The sequence below is a fragment of the Pseudophryne corroboree genome, chromosome 4 (genome assembly GCF_028390025.1).
Source record: "Pseudophryne corroboree isolate aPseCor3 chromosome 4, aPseCor3.hap2, whole genome shotgun sequence".
NCBI classification, from domain to species: Eukaryota; Metazoa; Chordata; class Amphibia; order Anura; family Myobatrachidae; genus Pseudophryne; species Pseudophryne corroboree.
In genome coordinates this window covers 394,662,925-394,681,378 of record NC_086447.1, presented here as the reverse complement: position 1 = coordinate 394,681,378, position 18,454 = coordinate 394,662,925, and the positions used below count along the sequence as shown (strand labels likewise).

The following is an 18,454-nucleotide window of genomic DNA, read 5'->3' as shown; positions in this document are numbered from 1 at the left end:
TGGTCCCTAACCTTAAACTTCCCCCTGGTGCTAAACAATAACTGACACAGTGTTGGACTGGGGCAGTGGTAGGTCCCGTGTTTAGAGGTGTGGCCAGTCTCCAAAATATGTGGTCAGGAGGTCGTCTCCCAGACAGTGCGTCCTCCTCTGTACCCCTGTGAGCCAGCCCGATGCTGAACTGACCCCTTCTGCAGCTTAACCCTAACCCTCTGCCAAGTGCCTAACCCTAACTGTCCCCTCTGGCAAACTAATCCTAATTGTCTCCCAAGTTTCTAACCATATTCCTCACCCTAACCCTGACACAAAAAATCATGAAAAATCAAGAAAAACTATGGTGGTCATTCCGAGTTGATCGCAGCCAGCAACTTTTTGCTGCTGCTGGGATCAACTAGTACACGCCTACGGGCAGGGACAGATCTAGACTTTTTTTTTTTTGGGGGGGGGGAGTTTACTGTTTAATCTTGACTCCTCCCCTCTCCAGTCCTAACTCCTCCTATCCTCCTCTCTCAATTCTGACTGAACTTTTTGAGTGAGACTGAGATAGAGCTTTGTGATTGTTCTATGTACATGTGACTGTGCTGAGGGGTAATTGTATTTATTAGCCCTAGTACCCACACACCAGCAAGTGAGGGGCAAATGCTCTATAACCCTTGCTCTCCTGGCTCCTCTGTGCTGCTGTGGTATGGGCTGCAGCACATCTTTCTGCCTCAGGCTCTCCCTGGAGAGCTCTCTTCTGCTCAAAAGTGGGTGTGGCTATGACTGTGTTAGGGGGGGGGCGGTCTCCCTCTTTGCCCCCCCCCCTAAATCCGGCCCTGCCTATGGGGGAGTGTATTTTAGATTAGCAGGGCTGCGATCACCTGTGCAGCCCTGCTAAGCGAAAAAAAAATCAAGCAAAAGAAGACTAGCCCTGGACATACTTACCCTGTGCGACGATCTCTGCGATGCTTGAACTGGCTTTGATGTCAGACATCCGCCCTCCGTTCTGCTAGACACGCCTGCGTTTCCTTCTCCACTCACCGAAAACGGTCTCCAACGGTCCTGTGACGCCCAGGTACGCCTTCTTTTTGTCAATCTTCTTGCGGTCGGCTGTGCGACCGCTTTCTTCGTACTCCTGGACGTAACCCGGCAACCCCTGTCGCCGGGCAATGTCACGCACGCGCAGTGAGGCCGCTGCGCATGCGCATTCCGGACCCGTTCACACCGCAGCGACAAAAAGCTGTGTGCGAACGTGTCGGAATGACCACCTATGTGTCAACCTTTTCTGTGTAGACCATTTACATGTCGACCTTTTGAACCAGGCAACCTAAGTCAATGTTGACCATTTAACTGTTGACACTTTGACCCCTTGACCTTTTGACCAGCCTATTGACTGTTGGCCATCTGGTGTTGACCTATTGACTGTCTATCTGTTTACTGCCAATCCTCCATCCAAATTCCAAGCCCCACACTCTCAACCGGTTCCGGTATGAATGGTCGACCATGTTATGGTCGACAGTCATTAGGTCGACCACTATTGGTCGACATTGGCATGGTCGACATGGACAACTGGTCGACACATGAAAATGATCGACACATGAAAGGTAGACGCATGAAAAAGGTCGACATGAGTTTTTTTACTTTTTTTGGTGTAATTTTCTGCAGAAAGTGACGGGGAACCCCAATTAGTGCACCGCGTCCCCTCGCATGGCGAGCGGCCAAGAAGCCTCGCTCCACTGCCGCTGCGCTCGGCACAGATTATCGTTCCCAATCATAGTCCACGTGGATCGTAAAGTATGGAAAAGTTCCCCCAAAGAAAAAAAAATGTGAAAAACTCATGTCGACCTTTTCATATGTCGACCACGTGTCCATGTCGACAATGTCAAGGTCGACCAATAGTGGTCGACCTAATGACTGTCGACCATAACATGGTCGACCATCCAAACGAATACCCTCTCAACCCACCACACTCATTCAGTGTTTTAGACACCTTCTAACATCTTGACATTAAGCAGCGGATTGTGACTCGGACGCTGCTGGTCTGTGCTAGCATCTTTTGCCGTAGTCGCCACTGCGACTTTATACTAAAGAAATTATCTGGATTTAGACGATAATGCAGTCACAAAAATTGCACATTGGCATAGTGTTCAACCTAAATTTGCATTATTGCCCATCTTGCCTTGTCTGTTAGAGATCATTGTGAAAGGATTAGCATCATAAAAAGTTAATGCATTTTTGAAACCTAATCTTTTTATATAACGGTAACCATATGTAAGACAGTTCTTTTTTCTGATAGTAATAGTATGAAATACCAGTGCTTGTTTTCTGGTATCCATTTTAATTCTTATAGCTAATTTCGGAAACAGGAAGAAATCAATGATATTTCAGAAATGAATGAAATAAGCATCTGAATACTTGTCTAGATTATGAAAGATACTTTAAATCTTGTTTCATCTTGTAACTTTGCCTGGCAGCTTTTTCTGAGTACTGGCAATTTAGGGGGTTAATCAGAGTTGTTAGCAAAACAAAAAAGTTAACAATTGGGCAAAACCATGTTGCACTGCAGGTGGAGCAGATGTAACATGTGCAGAGAGAATAGATTTGGGTGGGTTATTTTGTTTCTGTGCATGGGAACTACTGACTGTTTTATTTTTACACTGCAATTTAGATTTCAGTTTGAACACTCCCCACCCACATCTAAATCTCTCTGCACGTTACATCTGCCTCCCCTCCAGTGCACATGGTTTTGCTAACAACTCTGAATAACCCCCTTAATTCATATAAAAAAGAACTATGCAAATGACCTCATTTTCAAATGCCACAGTGAGACTTCTTTGCTGCAAAGGCTTCATTCTACATATACTGTAAAGCATTTTAAGTAGATGTAAAGCATTTTTGTCAATATTCCAGCTATTTAAAAACAAAATATTATACATGTGTATTATTCACAAAATGAAAAGAACAGAGTGTGGTGTTTCCCTTTTAAATAACTGCATGCCTTGACCCCTTTAAGACAGATGTGATAGCATCTTCAGCTGAGCATGCCTAGAGCACACACAGCCCTGAGATAAAGGCAGGAAATCTATACAGGCAACCTGATGGATTAAAACGTACAGTATACAGCTGTTTGTTATGGGTAAGATTAAAAACAAATAATGCAAGTGAACTGTGCAATGCATGATAAAGGAAAATGTGGAAGTCATGTTATTTACATTATGATGGCGTATATACTGTCAGAGCTGGGTGAAATAAAACCTGTCAAAGACAAAAAGAAGGGAAATAATGATTACTGTGCACAGTATTTCCTGATAGTATCACAGAACCTATGTGGTTCAGTCTCAGGATGCAGATGCTGCAGATCAGAGAAGGCTGAGCTGGAACGTGACGCAGGAAAATAGAATGGCATTATAGTATTATGCTGTGTTTTAGGAGAATTCATTGCATATAGAAGGTATTATAGAAGATTGCATTTTGTTCCATTGCTTGTAAAGCTTTATCATTGTTAATTATATGATTCCTATTTTTTATATAAATAAATATTACACAAAAAAATCAGCTTATAATGAACTAATAAATGTTTTTCTCTGTTATGTGGATTATATTATCGTACTGCAAATATTAGTAAAGCTATCTAGAATATTGGGGGTAATTCCAAGTTGATCGCAGCAGAAATTTTTTTAGCAGTTGGGCAAAACCATGTGCACTGCAGGGGGGGCAGATATAACATGTGCAGAGAGAGTTAGATTTGGGTGGGTTATTTTTAGTGATGAGCTGGTTCGGTTTCTCGGAAACCGATCCCCCCCGAACTTCACCCTTTTTACACGGGTCCGAGCCATACTCGGGTTCTCCCGTATGGCTCGGTTAACCCGAGCGCGCCCGAACGTCATCATCCCGCTGTCGGATTCTCGCGAGATTCGGATTCTATATAAGCAGCCGCGCGTCGCAGCCATTTTCACTCGTGCATTGGAAATGTTAGGGAGAGGACGTGGCTGGCGTTCTCTCCGTTATTGTTGAACTTGATTGTGCTTTATTGCTTAATTGTGGGGAGGACTGGGGAGCAGCTGTATAATATAGGAGGAGTACAGTTCAGAGTTTTGCTGATCAGTGACCACCAGTTATCCGTTCTCTGCCTAAAAAAAACGCTCCATATCTGTGCTCAGTGTGCTGCATATATCTGTGCTCACACTGCTTAATTGTGGGGACTGGGGAGCAGCTGTATTATATAGCAGGAGTACAGTGCAGAGTTTTGCTGACAGTGACCACCAGTATACGTTGTCTGCCTGAAAAACACTCCATATCTGTGCTCAGTGTGCTGCTTTATTGTGGGGACTGGGGACCACCAGTATAATATTATATAGGAGGAGTACAGTGCAGAGTTTTGCTGACCAGTGACCACCAGTATATAATATATAGCATTACGGTACAGTAGGCCACTGCTGTACCCACCTCTGTGTCATCAAGTATACTATCCATCTAGATTCTATACCTGTGGTGCATTTCAGTTGTGCAGTTTGCTGACACAGTGACCACCAGTATATATAGCAGTACGGTACGGAAGGCCACTGCTGTACCTACCTCTGTGTCGTCATTAAGTATACTATCCATCTACATTCTATACCTGTGGTGCATTTTAGTTTTGCAGTTTGCTGACACAGTGACCACCAGTATATATAGCAGTATGGTACGGAAGGCCACTGCTGTACCTACCTCTGTGTCGTCATTGAGTATACTATCCATCTACATTCTATACCTGTGGTGCATTTTAGTTTTGCAGTTTGCTGACACAGTGACCACCAGTATATATAGCAGTACGGTACGGAAGGCCACTGCTGTACCTACCTCTGTGTCATCATTAAGTATACTATCCATCTACATTCTATACCTGTGGTGCATTTTAGTTTTGCAGTATGCTGACACAGTGACCACCAGTATACTATATATAGCAGTACGGTACGGAAGGCCACTGCTGTACCTACCTCTGTGTCATCATTAAGTATACTATCCATCTACATTCTATACCTGTGGTGCATTTTAGTTTTGCAGTTTGCTGACACAGTGACCACCAGTATATATAGCAGTACGGTACGGAAGGCCACTGCTATACCTACCTCTGTGTCGTCATTAAGTATACTATCCATCTACATTCTATACCTGTGGTGCATTTTAGTTTTGCAGTTTGCTGACACAGTGATCACCAGTATATATAGCAGTACGGTACGGAAGGCCACTGCTGTACCTACCTCTGTGTCGTCATTAAGTATACTATCCATCTACATTCTATACCTGTGGTGCATTTTAGTTTTGCAGTTTGCTGACACAGTGACCACCAGTATATATAGCAGTACGGTATGGAAGGCCACTGCTGTACCTACCTCTGTGTCGTCATTAAGTATACTATCCATCTACATTCTATACCTGTGGTGCATTTTAGTTTTGCAGTTTGCTGACACAGTGACCACCAGTATATATAGCAGTATGGTACGGAAGGCCACTGCTGTACCTACCTCTGTGTCGTCATTGAGTATACTATCCATCTACATTCTATACCTGTGGTGCATTTTAGTTTTGCAGTTTGCTGACACAGTGACCACCAGTATATATAGCAGTACGGTACGGAAGGCCACTGCTGTACCTACCTCTGTGTCATCATTAGGTATACTATCCATCTACATTCTATACCTGTGGTGCATTTTAGTTTTGCAGTATGCTGACACAGTGACCACCAGTATACTATATATAGCAGTACGGTACGGAAGGCCACTGCTGTACCTACCTCTGTGTCATCATTAAGTATACTATCCATCTACATTCTATACTTGTGGTGCATTTTAGTTTTGCAGTTTGCTGACACAGTGACCACCAGTATATATAGCAGTACGGTACGGAAGGCCACTGCTGTACCTACCTCTGTGTCGTCATTAAGTATACTATCCATCTACATTCTATACCTGTGGTGCATTTTAGTTTTGCAGTTTGCTGACACAGTGATCATCAGAATATATAGCAGTACGGTACGGAAGGCCACTGCTGTACCTACCTCTGTGTCGTCATTAAGTATACTATCCATCTACATTCTATACCTGTGGTGCATTTTAGTTTTGCAGTTTGCTGACACAGTGACCACCAGTATATATAGCAGTACGGTATGGAAGGCCACTGCTGTACCTACCTCTGTGTCGTCATTAAGTATACTATCCATCTACATTCTATACCTGTGGTGCATTTTAGTTTTGCAGTTTGCTGACACAGTGACCACCAGTATATATAGCAGTACGGTACGGAAGGCCACTGTTGTACCTACCTCTGTGTCATCATTAAGTATACTATCCATCTACATTCTATACCTGTGGTGCATTTTAGTTTTGCAGTTTGCTGACACAGTGACCACTAGTATATATAGCAGTACGGTACGGAAGGCCACTGCTGTACCTACCTCTGTGTCGTCATTAAGTATACTATCCATCTACATTCTATACCTGTGGTGCATTTTAGTTGTGCGCAGTATATATAGTAGTAGGCCATTGCTATTGATACTGGCATATAATTCCACACATTAAAAAATGGAGAACAAAAATGTGGAGGTTAAAATAGGGAAAGATCAAGATCCACTTCCACCTCGTGCTGAAGCTGCTGCCACTAGTCATGGCCGAGACGATGAAATGCTATCAACGTCGTCTGCCAAGGCCAATGCCCAATGTCATAGTAGAGAGCATGTAAAATCCAAAAAACAAAAGTTCAGTAAAATGACCCAAAAATCAAAATTGAAAGCGTCTGATGAGAAGCGTAAACTTGCCAATATGCCAGTTACGGAACGGAGTGGCAAGGAACGGCTGAGGCCCTGGCCTATGTTCATGGCTAGTGGTTCAGATTCACATGAGGATGGAAGCACTCATCCTCTCGCTAGAAAACTGCAGTGCCACTCCTAGATGGGCCAGGTGTTTGTGTCGGCCACTTGGGTCGCTTAGCTTAGTCGTCACACAGCTACCTCATTGCGCCTCTTTTTTTCTTTGCATCATGTGCTGTTTGGGGACAATTTTTTTGAAGTGCCACCCTGCCTGACACTGCAGTGCCACTCCTAGATGGGCCAGGTGTTTGTGTCGGCCACTTGTGTCGCTTAGCTTACTCACACAGCGACCTTGGTGCGCCTCTTTTTTTCTTTGCATCATGTGCTGTTTGGGGACTATTTTTTTGAAGTGCCATCCTGCCTGACACTGCAGTGCCACTCCTAGATGGGCCAGGTGTTTGTGTCGGCCACTTGTGTCACTTAGCTTAGTCACACAGCGACCTTGCTGCACCTCTTTTTTTCTTTGCATCATGTGCTGTTTGGGGACAATTTTTTTGTAGTGCCATCCTGTCTGACACTGCAGTGCCACTCCTAGATGGGCCAGGTGTTTGTGTCGGCCACTTGTGTCGCTTAGCTTAGTCACACAGCGACCTTGGTGCGCCTCTTTTTTTCTTTGCATCATGTGCTGTTTGGGGACTATTTTTTTGAAGTGCCATCCTGTCTGACACTGCAGTGCCACTCCTAGATGGGCCAGGTTTTTGTGTCGGCCACTTGTGTCGCTTAGCTTAGCCATCCAGCGACCTCTGTGCAAATTTTAGGACTAAAAAGAATATTGTGAGGTGTGAGGTGTTCAGAATAGACTGGAAATGAGTGGAAATTATGGTTATTGAGGTCAATAATACTATGGGATCAAAATGACCCCCAAATTCTATGATTTAAGCTGTTTTTTAGGGATTTTTGAAAAAAACACCCGAATCCAAAACACACCCGAATCCGACAAAAAAATTTCGGTGAGGTCTTGCCAAAACGCGTCCGAATCCAAAACACGGCCGCGGAACCGAATCCAAAACCAAAACACAAAACCCGAAAAATGTCCGGTGCACATCACTAGTTATTTTGTTTCTGTGCAGGGTAAATACTGGCTGCTTTATTTTTAAAACTGCAATTTAGATAGCAGATTTAACTCGCCACACCCAAATCTAACTCTCTCTGTACGTTATATCTGCCTCCCCTGCAGTACACATGGTTTTGCCGAACTGCTAAAAAATTTCCTGCTGCGATCAACTTGGAATTACCCCCATTGTTTGATATATTTTCTGGGTGCGCTACCAGCATCATTCTTAATAGAGGAGACAGGAGACAATCAGTGTGTATTGCTGGTGGGTATGGGACTCAGGGTCGACAGTGTCTAGGTTGACACCCATTAGGTCAACAACTATTGGTTGACAGCAGTGACGTGCGGTGGGATCACAGGTTGGGGAGGCACTGGCAGCTAACAAGCCCCCCCCCCCCTTCCCCGGAAAAAAAAAAGTGTGGTCCCCCAACACATCAGGAAAACCAGCACTAGGCAGAACCAGCCAGGGGGAGTAATGCCATAGCAGGGGAGACACTCAGTGTGGGGTCCCCCTGCCATAACATTAATCTGCCCCCCAGCCAGTCAGCCCAGGGTTGGAATTCCTCGGAAAGTGGGAACCCCAAAAAATAAAAATGGGGTCCCCCCTCCCGAGCAATAACCAGCACTGGGCTGATAGCCCAGTGCTATGCCCCGCACCCCTGGTGGCGGTGGGTGCGGGGTTCATTGTGTGTTAATATTGTTCTTTACAGGTGGCCTACAGGTCCCAGCAAGCCTGCCCCAGCATGCTGGCACTTGGAGAACCACAAGTGCCAGCATGCCCGGACATAAAGGGCCTGCTGGCACCTGTAGTCCACCTGCAAAGAATAGTAATATTGTTCTTTACAGGTAGCCTACAGGTCCCAGCAAGCCTGCCCCAGCATGCTGGCACTTGGAGAACCACAAGTGCCAGCATGCCCGGACATAAAGGGCCCGCTGGCACCTATAGTCCACCTGTAAAGAAAATATTAAAATAAAACGCCACACGTCTTGAAAAGAAGCTTTATTTAACTGGGTCTTCACCTGGGGGCGGCGGCCGTTAAGCTCTTTTGCGTGGCCGCCGCCTTCCCAGGGCTTCCGGCGTCTTCACCTGGGGGGTGCCACCCCCCCAGGGCTTCCAGCGTCTTCACCTGGTGGGCGGCGGCTGCTAAGCTCTTTTGCATAGCCGCCGCCCAGCCAGGACTTCCAGCCGTCTTCTTTCTTCAGGAGCTCTTCACAGCTCCTCCTCCGCCGTCGGACTGACTCTCCTCCGCCTCGCGCTGACTTATATAAGTCAGCCGGAGGGGGCGGGGCGATGACGCGGCGAGCCGTGATTGGCTCGCGGCGGCCATCTTGAATTTCAAAAATGACGCTGAGGCGCCATTTTTGAAACTGGAACCGCTCCGCTGCCAAACTCTGCAGATAAAGGTAATTTTCCGCCGCCGCACAGCCGCCGCAACCCGCCGCCTGCTCCACCGCCGCCCGCACCACCGCCGCCGCATCCCGCCGCCCGCACAATCGCCGCATTCAGCCGCCCGCACAGTGATTGACAGCGGATCCAGTGACGGATCCGCTGGCCAATCACTGTAGCCTCACTGACAGGGACGTGCTTTCATAGGTTGAAAGCACGTCCCTGTAGGAAAGCGGCACCACTAATGGTGCCGCTTTCCCATACATTTTCAATGGGCTTTTACAGCCCATGGCTAGTCCCCGCCCGTGTCCGCCCCCCGCTCCCCATATTATCCCCAGAGATAACGGGAGGCACCACGATCGGTGCCTCCCAAACACATAAGGAGGGGAGCAATGATCAGAATAATATTAAGAAGATACATATGACACAGAATATGTGTCATATGCATCTTCTTTGTATTATCTTAATCATTAATGACAGGGGAGGCACTGCCTCCCCTGACTGCACGTCCCTGGTTGACAGTGGCTAGGTCAACACTAGAAATAGGTCGACACAGCCATTAGGTCGACAAGAGTTTTTCATGTTTTTTTGGGGTCGTTTTCTTTGTAAAAAGTGACCGGGAACCCCATTTAGTGCACTGTGGGGGTCATTCCGACCCGATCGCTCGCTGCAGTTTGTCGCAACGCAGCGATCAGGTCAGAACTGCGCATGTGCCGGCACATGGCAGCCGTCGTTGCCTAGCGATCGCCTCTGAGACAGAGGTGGTCGATGGGCGGGAGCGGTCCGGTCAAAGCAGGTGTGGCCGGACCGTTGGGGGGGGGGGGGGGGGGCGGGCCGCGGCGGCTGCGGGCTGGGGAACAATGAGTAGCTCCCGGCCAGCACGCTAAAGCTGCACTGGTCGGGAGCTACTATTGAAGTGCAAAGGCATCGCCACTGTGCGATGCCTTTGCACTTCTGCGGGGTGGCCGGCACTGACATGCGGGGCGGACTAGCCCTGTGCTTGGTGTCCCCCAGCATGTCAGTTTGAATGATCGTAGCTGTGCTAAATTTAGCACAGCTACGATTAACTCGGAATGACCCCCTTTGTCCCCTCGCATGGCTCGAACAGTCGAATGTGCGTACACACTTCTTTTTTTGTCCGATATTATGCCATCAAATCTGATGAAAATTAAACTGCACATAAAACCTGATATGACCTTTTTTCTTCTGATAAAACGAGATTGATTGTGCATACACACTCTTAAAATATTTCATGAACAGTCGGGAATTGAAAGAACGGCCAGATTATTGTATAGGTGTGTACCCAGCTCCAGTGTCGGACTGGGGCATCTAGGGCCCACCGGGGGAATACAGTGGTAGGGGCCCATGTTTAGGGGTGTGTCCAGTCTCTAGAGGGGGGTGTGCCCTGCTGCTACATTGGTTTGCTAACCATTTTGCAAGTGTTGGTCCCCTAGCTAAATATATACAGTAAATACTGTAGTGCATACATGATAATGTACTAGATTAGTAATAGCACAGTCTGGAACCTGATGCCTAGAGGAGGGGGTGGGCCCCCAGGTAGTAGGGCCCACCAGTGGTTTCCCCTGTACCCCTGTTGGCTAGTCCAACCCTGCCCACCTCTACTCCAGGCCCTTTACCCATGGGAACAAATCACATGACTTGACCCAGGGCAAACTAAATCTGCCTCCTAGTGTTAACCCTGGTTCGTACAGATGAGTTAGGAGGAAAGTATAAGTTAGCTCCCAAAGTGTATTCCCTGCTGTAAAGAAAATGACATAAATGTTTCAGTATATACAGTTTATGTAAACATAACTGCTACATAAATGTTTGGCTATATTTTTTCTTTTTCTGATTGAATCATTTAGTAATGGAATGTAAGACTGCATGATTTTACCTCGTGCCTGATGGGTAACGTCCCAACTGCAGTAAAGCATTGTCTTAGTTACCAACATCTTCTTAAAGAACAACTCTGGATTGGAGATGTAAGCACTCCTGAACAGGTAACAAGTTTAATTATTAGATTTTATTCTGTATTGTACGATTACCAAATTTTATAATATAGATTCTGTTAATTGTATATCTACAGACATTTTGTTTTCAAGACAGCGTTGATCTTTGGTGGCGCTGTTGCATAATTACACTAAGCATTGGACACAAATGGTCAATGGGCCAGATTCAAATGTGTCCTCCCCCCTCCTGGCCGCAATCGCGCCCGCCGAAAGTATTCTAATGTTACTGCCAAAGGGTGCGACAAATTAATTTCAGCTCGCTACCCCTGGGGGTGGTACATCATTTCTTATTGCAGCAAATACTGTAGTGGTGATTTTGAATTGTAATAGTTATATAATATAAATAATTAATTAATATTGTGTAACCCTAAAGCCCCATACATATTACCCGATCCCCACCGATGCCGATATTGGTGGCGGCGGGGACCTGGCGCGGGGGGGGGGGGGGGGGTGGCGGCATCGGCAAGTGCATACACACTTGCCATTGTGCCCGTGATAGGCAGCGACGGTGGGGGGAGGCGGGGGGAACAACAGCCAGCATAGCTGTCGTTAATGAGGACCTTCCTCGTCTGTATATGTTCAGATGAGGGAGGGGGTCGTTAACGATGCGCGGGAGCGTGCATCGTTGACGACATTTAGTGTACACACTGGACGAGATTGTGAAAGATCTCTCTCAGATCGGCCATTCTGAGCCAGATCTTTCATTTTCTCGTCTAGTGTGTGTGGACCTTTAGGTTACTCAGGAAGTCTGGGAAAATCAGGCTGCCTGGGTCAGTGAAGCTGCTTCCTTGCCACTTGGTTTGTCACGCTCCTTGTTGCAGGGCCCCAAAACCTTCAGCATGATTGAGATACTCGATCTCAATCATGCTGCAGAGTTTGGGGCCCTGTGACGATTTGTGCAGCTCCTGCTCATGTGCATATCAAAAGATAAAGCCCATGGTTTATTCAGAGGTTGATTCAAAAGAATCAGGCCTGTAGGTTATTCAGAGGTTGATAACTTATGATGCTATCGCAGTAGTGGCTGTGATTTTTTTGTTTTGTTTTACAGCTGCTACTGCAGATTTATGCTTAATTGTTTGTATACTGAGACGCCACACTGGCGGCTGCTCTAATCCACCGTGATACACAAAAAGTAACACCAACCCTATGGTTGCCCAGAATGTACTATGGAATTTGTCCGCACTTGTGCCCAATGTTCTACATCCATCCATATCTGAATCAGGCTCATGGATCATGCAGTATATAATACATACATTATAATATAACTTACAGTACATTTATTACACACAACCTGGATAAGCTCACAGGAAGGATTTATGGTTGTTGGATGACTGGTAAAGCTGGGCTTGAAACTTTTTATCTGGCGGCTAACACAAGAAGAGGCCTATATTTTTGTAACAATGTCCAGCAATACAAAAATGAGTATGAGGAACACCATGCAGTAGATGAAAAACTGTTATGTCAAAGAGTATAATGACATACAAAATCTACCAGCCCCATTTAGTATTCTACTGACTGCCACATAGCACAGAGAGAATTATAGTAACCGCCATACAATACATAGACATCATTGTGAAAGCAACACAATATAGAAAATATCATTGTGACTGACACAAAATACACAGTTCATGCCCCCCAGCCATATTACTCCCACCTCCAGCCATATCATGCTCTGGGCAGGATGTACCATGATGCAGTATTCCTACCACTTACCGTGGACATACAAACAGTAGGGGTCTATTTACTAAGCCTTGGATGGAGATAAAGTCAGCGGAAATAAAGTACCAGCCAATCGGCTCCTAACTGTCATTTTTCAAACACAGCCTGTGGCATGGTAGTTAGGAGCCAATTGGCTGGTACTTTATCTTCATCGACTTTATCTCCATTCAATGCTTAGTAAATAGACCACATACTTGCATATGAAATTAATATTGCAAAGGACAGCTCTCCCAATATGATTTGCCCTTTGTGATTAAGACCAGAGAACCTCCCCACATGATTCGATCCCTGTCAGGGAAAATCACTTAACCACTTGATGATTTCCAGCCCCCAGTCAGGGGAGGCTCTGCCTCCCCTGACTGCACGTCCCTGCAAGACTGTACTTATCTAGTATGACAGTTGCATAAACATTCCTCAGGGTGGTATTTCCTGCAGATTGATCTGGAAGGAACTTAATTTCTTAAGATTAGTATTACCTCTATTTCTGGAGAGTAAGGTCCTGATTCAGAGATGGCCACAATGTCAATTTTGTACACAGTGGAGTGATTGTTTGCCACTGCACATGTGTATGAGTCGCACTGTGCATGTACCGTGATTGGTTCGTGTTAGGGTATGTTAACCTGTTCATGTCTGGTCTATAAACTCTCTGCAGTCATCAGTCAGAATTCTGTTCCTTTTGCAACCGGTTGGAGATCAGTAAATGAAAAGGTGACACAGGATCATGTGTAACCTAAGCAGTCCATAGTTGACCTGACTTAGGGGCCATAATAGGTTTATTTTTATAGCTTAAAGACAAAGGATTCATGTTTGCCAATACATTTAGCCAATCAGAATACACCATGTATGTCTCAAAACCTGTAATACATCAATTGTCATACAAGATTATAATTAGCAATTAGAATATTCTTGAAAATGGTTATTGCTTCGTTTATCAGTCTTTCGGACATAAACTCAAAACATTCTTTCCAATTAGCCTTGGATACATCTGGCGTTGCCTTGTCCTTGAACACTCATGCTTTAAAACAAGATATTCGGGGTATATAGTCTGAATATCTGTATAATATTTTTAAGGACACATGAACACATTTTGTGATTAACAGTAAATATCTTAATAAATGCGAAAAAGCGTGAATCAATATATTTGCTATACTGCGGAAGCTCCTACACCATCATTCGTGATCAAAGTAAATATTTATTTGCAAAGTGATTGACAGAAAGGGACCATTTGCGGGACGTAATGGGGAGCAGTGACTCAAACGTATGTGCGTCACAACCGTTTCATGGGTGTGTCAGAGTTTGCGACTGCGATGCTGTACGCAGGTACAATGACTCCCATGTCTTACTGACAGCGGTTTTGCTGTGCGACCATACGGTTACTTAGAAGATCGCTGTTTGACTAATGTGTGGTGCTGAGAGATTCTCCAGTGAGTGCTCCAATACAAATCCTGGTGGCTGCAGCATTTGCATATTTTACGTATAGCTGCTGCATACAAATTAATATGTCTGACTCAGGACTCAAGATCTTGGTGGTATGCAAATCTGATTTGGTGCCAGGCTGTCTGTCATAAGATAACTCACTGTTGGGCCAGCTTCTCTGTCCCTTAGCCTTGATGGTATTAAAATATCAGGTGTAAAAAATAAAGTGGAAGTTAAGGGAAAAAAAGAACATAAAAAAACAACAACAAGATATCAAACAGCCTCATTGAACCATTAGCCCAGGTTTTGTTAAGACTAATATCAAGTCAACTCGTGACAATATATGTTTAGAGTTTGGACAGAAACCAAAAAACACGGCAGGAAACCAATGTAAACATGGGAGAACATACAAACTTCCTACAGGTAGGACCCTGGAATCAAACCTATGACCTTAGGGCTGTAAGGTAGCTATTCTAAACAATGAATGTTCCACTGTGTTTGCTGCACAGTATTACAGAGACATACAGTACTGGTTGGTTAATTGGTTTCTCATGAAATTAACCTGAATATCTGTATTCATTGGGTAGGGATATAGGGCTTGATTCAGAGATAAACGCAGTTCACACAGTTGCTGCGTCTTTGTACGCAGTGACTGTGTGATAACATGCCTATGCCGCAGGACGGGTCTGGTGTAAATAGACACCCACTGTCGGTTACTCTGAGCTGATCACATGCATGAACATTGGTCATCTGAGTAACTATCGCGTTACTAGGAATGGCAGAGAAATTCACGCTGCTAGAGCCAGTGAAGTTGTGTCCAAGCATGCAGCCACTGGCTTCAGCATGCCCCTGTTTTCTGAAATGCTGCTAGCCGCTGTCCGCACATGCCAGCTGCATCTCAGTCATACTGCAGCATTCGGGACAGTGCAAGCATCATTGCAGCCTCGGAACAGTGCAGCTTCTGCATATGTGCAGATCCAAAAACATAGGCGGTGCACATTAATGTCTAGGTGCTATGTATTTCCTTACCTTTGTCCATAAGTGTGCATGATTACATCTGTGTTGAATGTTTAATTTTGGTGCAATACATGTAAATTTGATTTTGTAGAACTTGTATACTGTATTTGGATTTACTGTTTGTGACTGTACTCTATAATATATATATATATATATATATATATAATGGTAACTACCTAGATCCACTATTATTGTTCTTAAATTGTATTTCAAGTCTTTTATATTTTATTAGATGTGCATTTCCACATTTCATTTAATTTAATACAGTTATATATTGTAAATTGTGTTTTAGATGATGGCTTAAGATAATCATTTATGAATACTTGATGTATTTATTTTCAGTGCACATTATAATAGAGTTTTAAAACTATATAATGCACTTGTTATTTATTATTAGTGAAAATGAGTACTTTCCCTGTTCCTATCTCTTTGCATTATATTAATCTCATGTTTTCGAAGCAAATTTACTATTTTTACCATTTAGTGATTTACAATAATTCATCACTAATTATATATCTTTTAATAATGTACTCGCAAAGGTTGTACCTAGAAATATACCCTTAAAATCATTAGAAATATTCTATTCAAGAAAGACTGCACGCCAAGCATATAGAAAATAAAATATAAGAATGTATTTACATAAACAATTGATATTCATAAGGTTTACATATATCATAACAGTATTGGTTAAATGTAATATAAGATATAAAAGAGATAAAGAGAAATACTGAAAGACAGTGGCGGAACTTGTAAGTGGTGGGCCCAGGTGCAAAGATTTACTTTGGGCTCCCCTCCTCTGACTCACCCCAAGTCCATAATATGCCACATGTCAGTGGGTGACAGGGAGAGGCAGTGGGTGGTAGAGAGAGGCACAAAGTGACAGGGAGAGGTAAGAAAGAGAGGCAGTGGGTGACGGAGAGGGTGACAGGAGTACAATCACACAGTCCTGTGCTGTGTGGACAACAGGGGGGGATGTTCCTTGGTGGTTGTGGGTGTTGAGAGAAGAGTGTGCTACTGCACAGATTCTAGTTTGTGTTGTGCATCATGCTCTATCCCAAGATGGCTACCAAGATCTTTATTGAGAATGTGCAGGGACCAGCTTATTTCTTATGTCTTTACTGTATAAAACTGTGTAGTGACATGGTGAAAGACAGAGGCCTAGATGTGTCATCGCTTGCAGAGTGATAAAATGGAAAGCAAAAATGTACCAGCCAATCAGCTCCTAACTGCCATTTCACAGGCTGTGTTTGAAAAATGGCAGTAACAGTAGGAGCTGGTTTGCTGGCATTTTTTCTTTCTCAATTGTATCACTCTCCAAGCGATAATGCATCTAGCCCAGTGTCTCCTGCTTAGCTCCTATTAGAAACCTGGTTAGCACCTGCCATGAAGCTGTTCCAGTATCCCTGCACAAATCCTTGTTTTGCAGTATACACTCACCGTCTGGTGAGCTGTATGAAACCCTGATCCTCTCCAGCTCTGCTCCATCACCAGTGTACATGTAACAGTAGGTATGGCTCTACCTGCTATCTATCAATAAGCCAACACCACTGGTTAAGTAACTGGGCTGTTCACAGTATGAGTCATACAGTGGTGTGTGCCTACATAACTTTGCTATATCAACACCTGCACACACATTATTTCCAACAGTAGGAACACAGTGGCCACTGCCCTGTCTGTGAGAGGAGGATCCAACCCCTGTGCTTTCCTCAGTTCAGCACTCGGTCAGGTAGGCTCTGACAATACCAATTACACCAACTGTGAGCTGCCTTTAATGCACAGAGAGCTGTGATTCAGGAAGAATTCACAGCTCTGCGAATTAGTGGCGGTACGTGTTCATCAGTGCTAACAGGCAGCAGGACTCCCCAATCAGTCTGGCTCAGATACCAAACTGATGCAGCTGCACACACAAAATCATCCTCGCCTCCCTGAGGTAAGGGACAAGTCCTCAGGCAGTGGGGCCTGTCCTGCTCCCTTCACTTAGCTAGTCATCCGACTTTGCTCAAAAAGATTGTGCGGTGGCCCAGGGAAAAACTCATTGCTGGTCTTGGCAGTAGTGGGCCCCTTAGTCTCCAGGGGCCCTGGTGCTATGCACTTGTGGCACTAATGGTAGTTCCGCCTCTGCAAAAAGATATATATATATATATATATATATATATATATATATAGAGAGAGAGAGAGAGAGAGAGAGAGAGAGAGAAATGTAATAGAGTGAGAGTTTCAGAAAGTGAGAGATTTGGTAAGGTTTTTCAGGGTTTATTTAAAGTGGCAATCATTTACACTGCAAAACCAGGTTGATCTTGCTGTATAAATGATTGCCACTTTAAAAAAAACTGCAAAACCTTACCAAATCTCTCACTTTTTGAAACTCTCACTCTATTACATTTGGCCCATTGAGATAGTATTGAGGTGTGTGTGTGGAGGTGGGATACCATACCATGTTTCCTTTGTGTACAGACCACTTGGTTGACAAGCTAGACTCCATTTTGGAAATAAAGGAAACTCCCATGATTCCACAGTCTGCAACACCTGTTTCAAAGGGAGTGGAGAAATGTATTAACTACAATATAGTGTATAATAGATATGCATGGATTGTATGATTCCATCTCTATCATATATATGTAGTTGAACACTATCTCCACAAACTGCTGGCTGTCAAGGCATGCTGTTTTTGTGAATCCATTGGACTCGGACCAACCAAAGAAGCAATTGCTCCTGAGTGCAGGAAACAAGGAGGACGAAGATAATGCCTTCTCATATATTTATTAACGGCAACAAAACAGAATAAAGCGGTAGGAAGTCAAACTAGTTCGGGCTTGATAAATTGTAGAGAATGAAGTCTCTGAACTCCTGAAGGAAGAGGTTGGTGCTTGCAGAGAGAGATGGTTTGAAGAAGGGGCATGACTGGGGAACTATGATGAGTTTTGCAGGGTGACGTGGGGCGTGAGATGAACTGCGAAGAATAGGTTTCTGGATGGGATGATAATGTGAGTGAAAAACGGTAAGAATGTCCACTGAATGATACGAAGTCGATA

General features: G+C 44.5%; 1 protein-coding gene across 3 annotated transcripts in view; it reads left to right on the top strand.

Moving 5' to 3' along the window:
• The first annotated feature begins 3,005 nt into the window (after positions 1-3,005).
• HMGCLL1 (3-hydroxy-3-methylglutaryl-CoA lyase like 1) overlaps positions 3,006-18,454 on the top strand; it is a 241,844-nt gene continuing 226,395 nt past the window's right edge. For 2 of the 3 annotated variants that reach the window (XM_063916724.1, XM_063916723.1), the window contains exons 1-2: positions 3,006-3,112; positions 11,127-11,261. In XM_063916724.1, coding sequence (XP_063772794.1) covers positions 11,166-11,261 — 96 coding nt within the window. In that variant the 5' untranslated portion in view covers positions 3,006-3,112; positions 11,127-11,165. The remainder of the gene's footprint in view (positions 3,113-11,126; positions 11,262-18,454) is intronic. The other variant, XM_063916725.1, reaches the window with a different exon arrangement.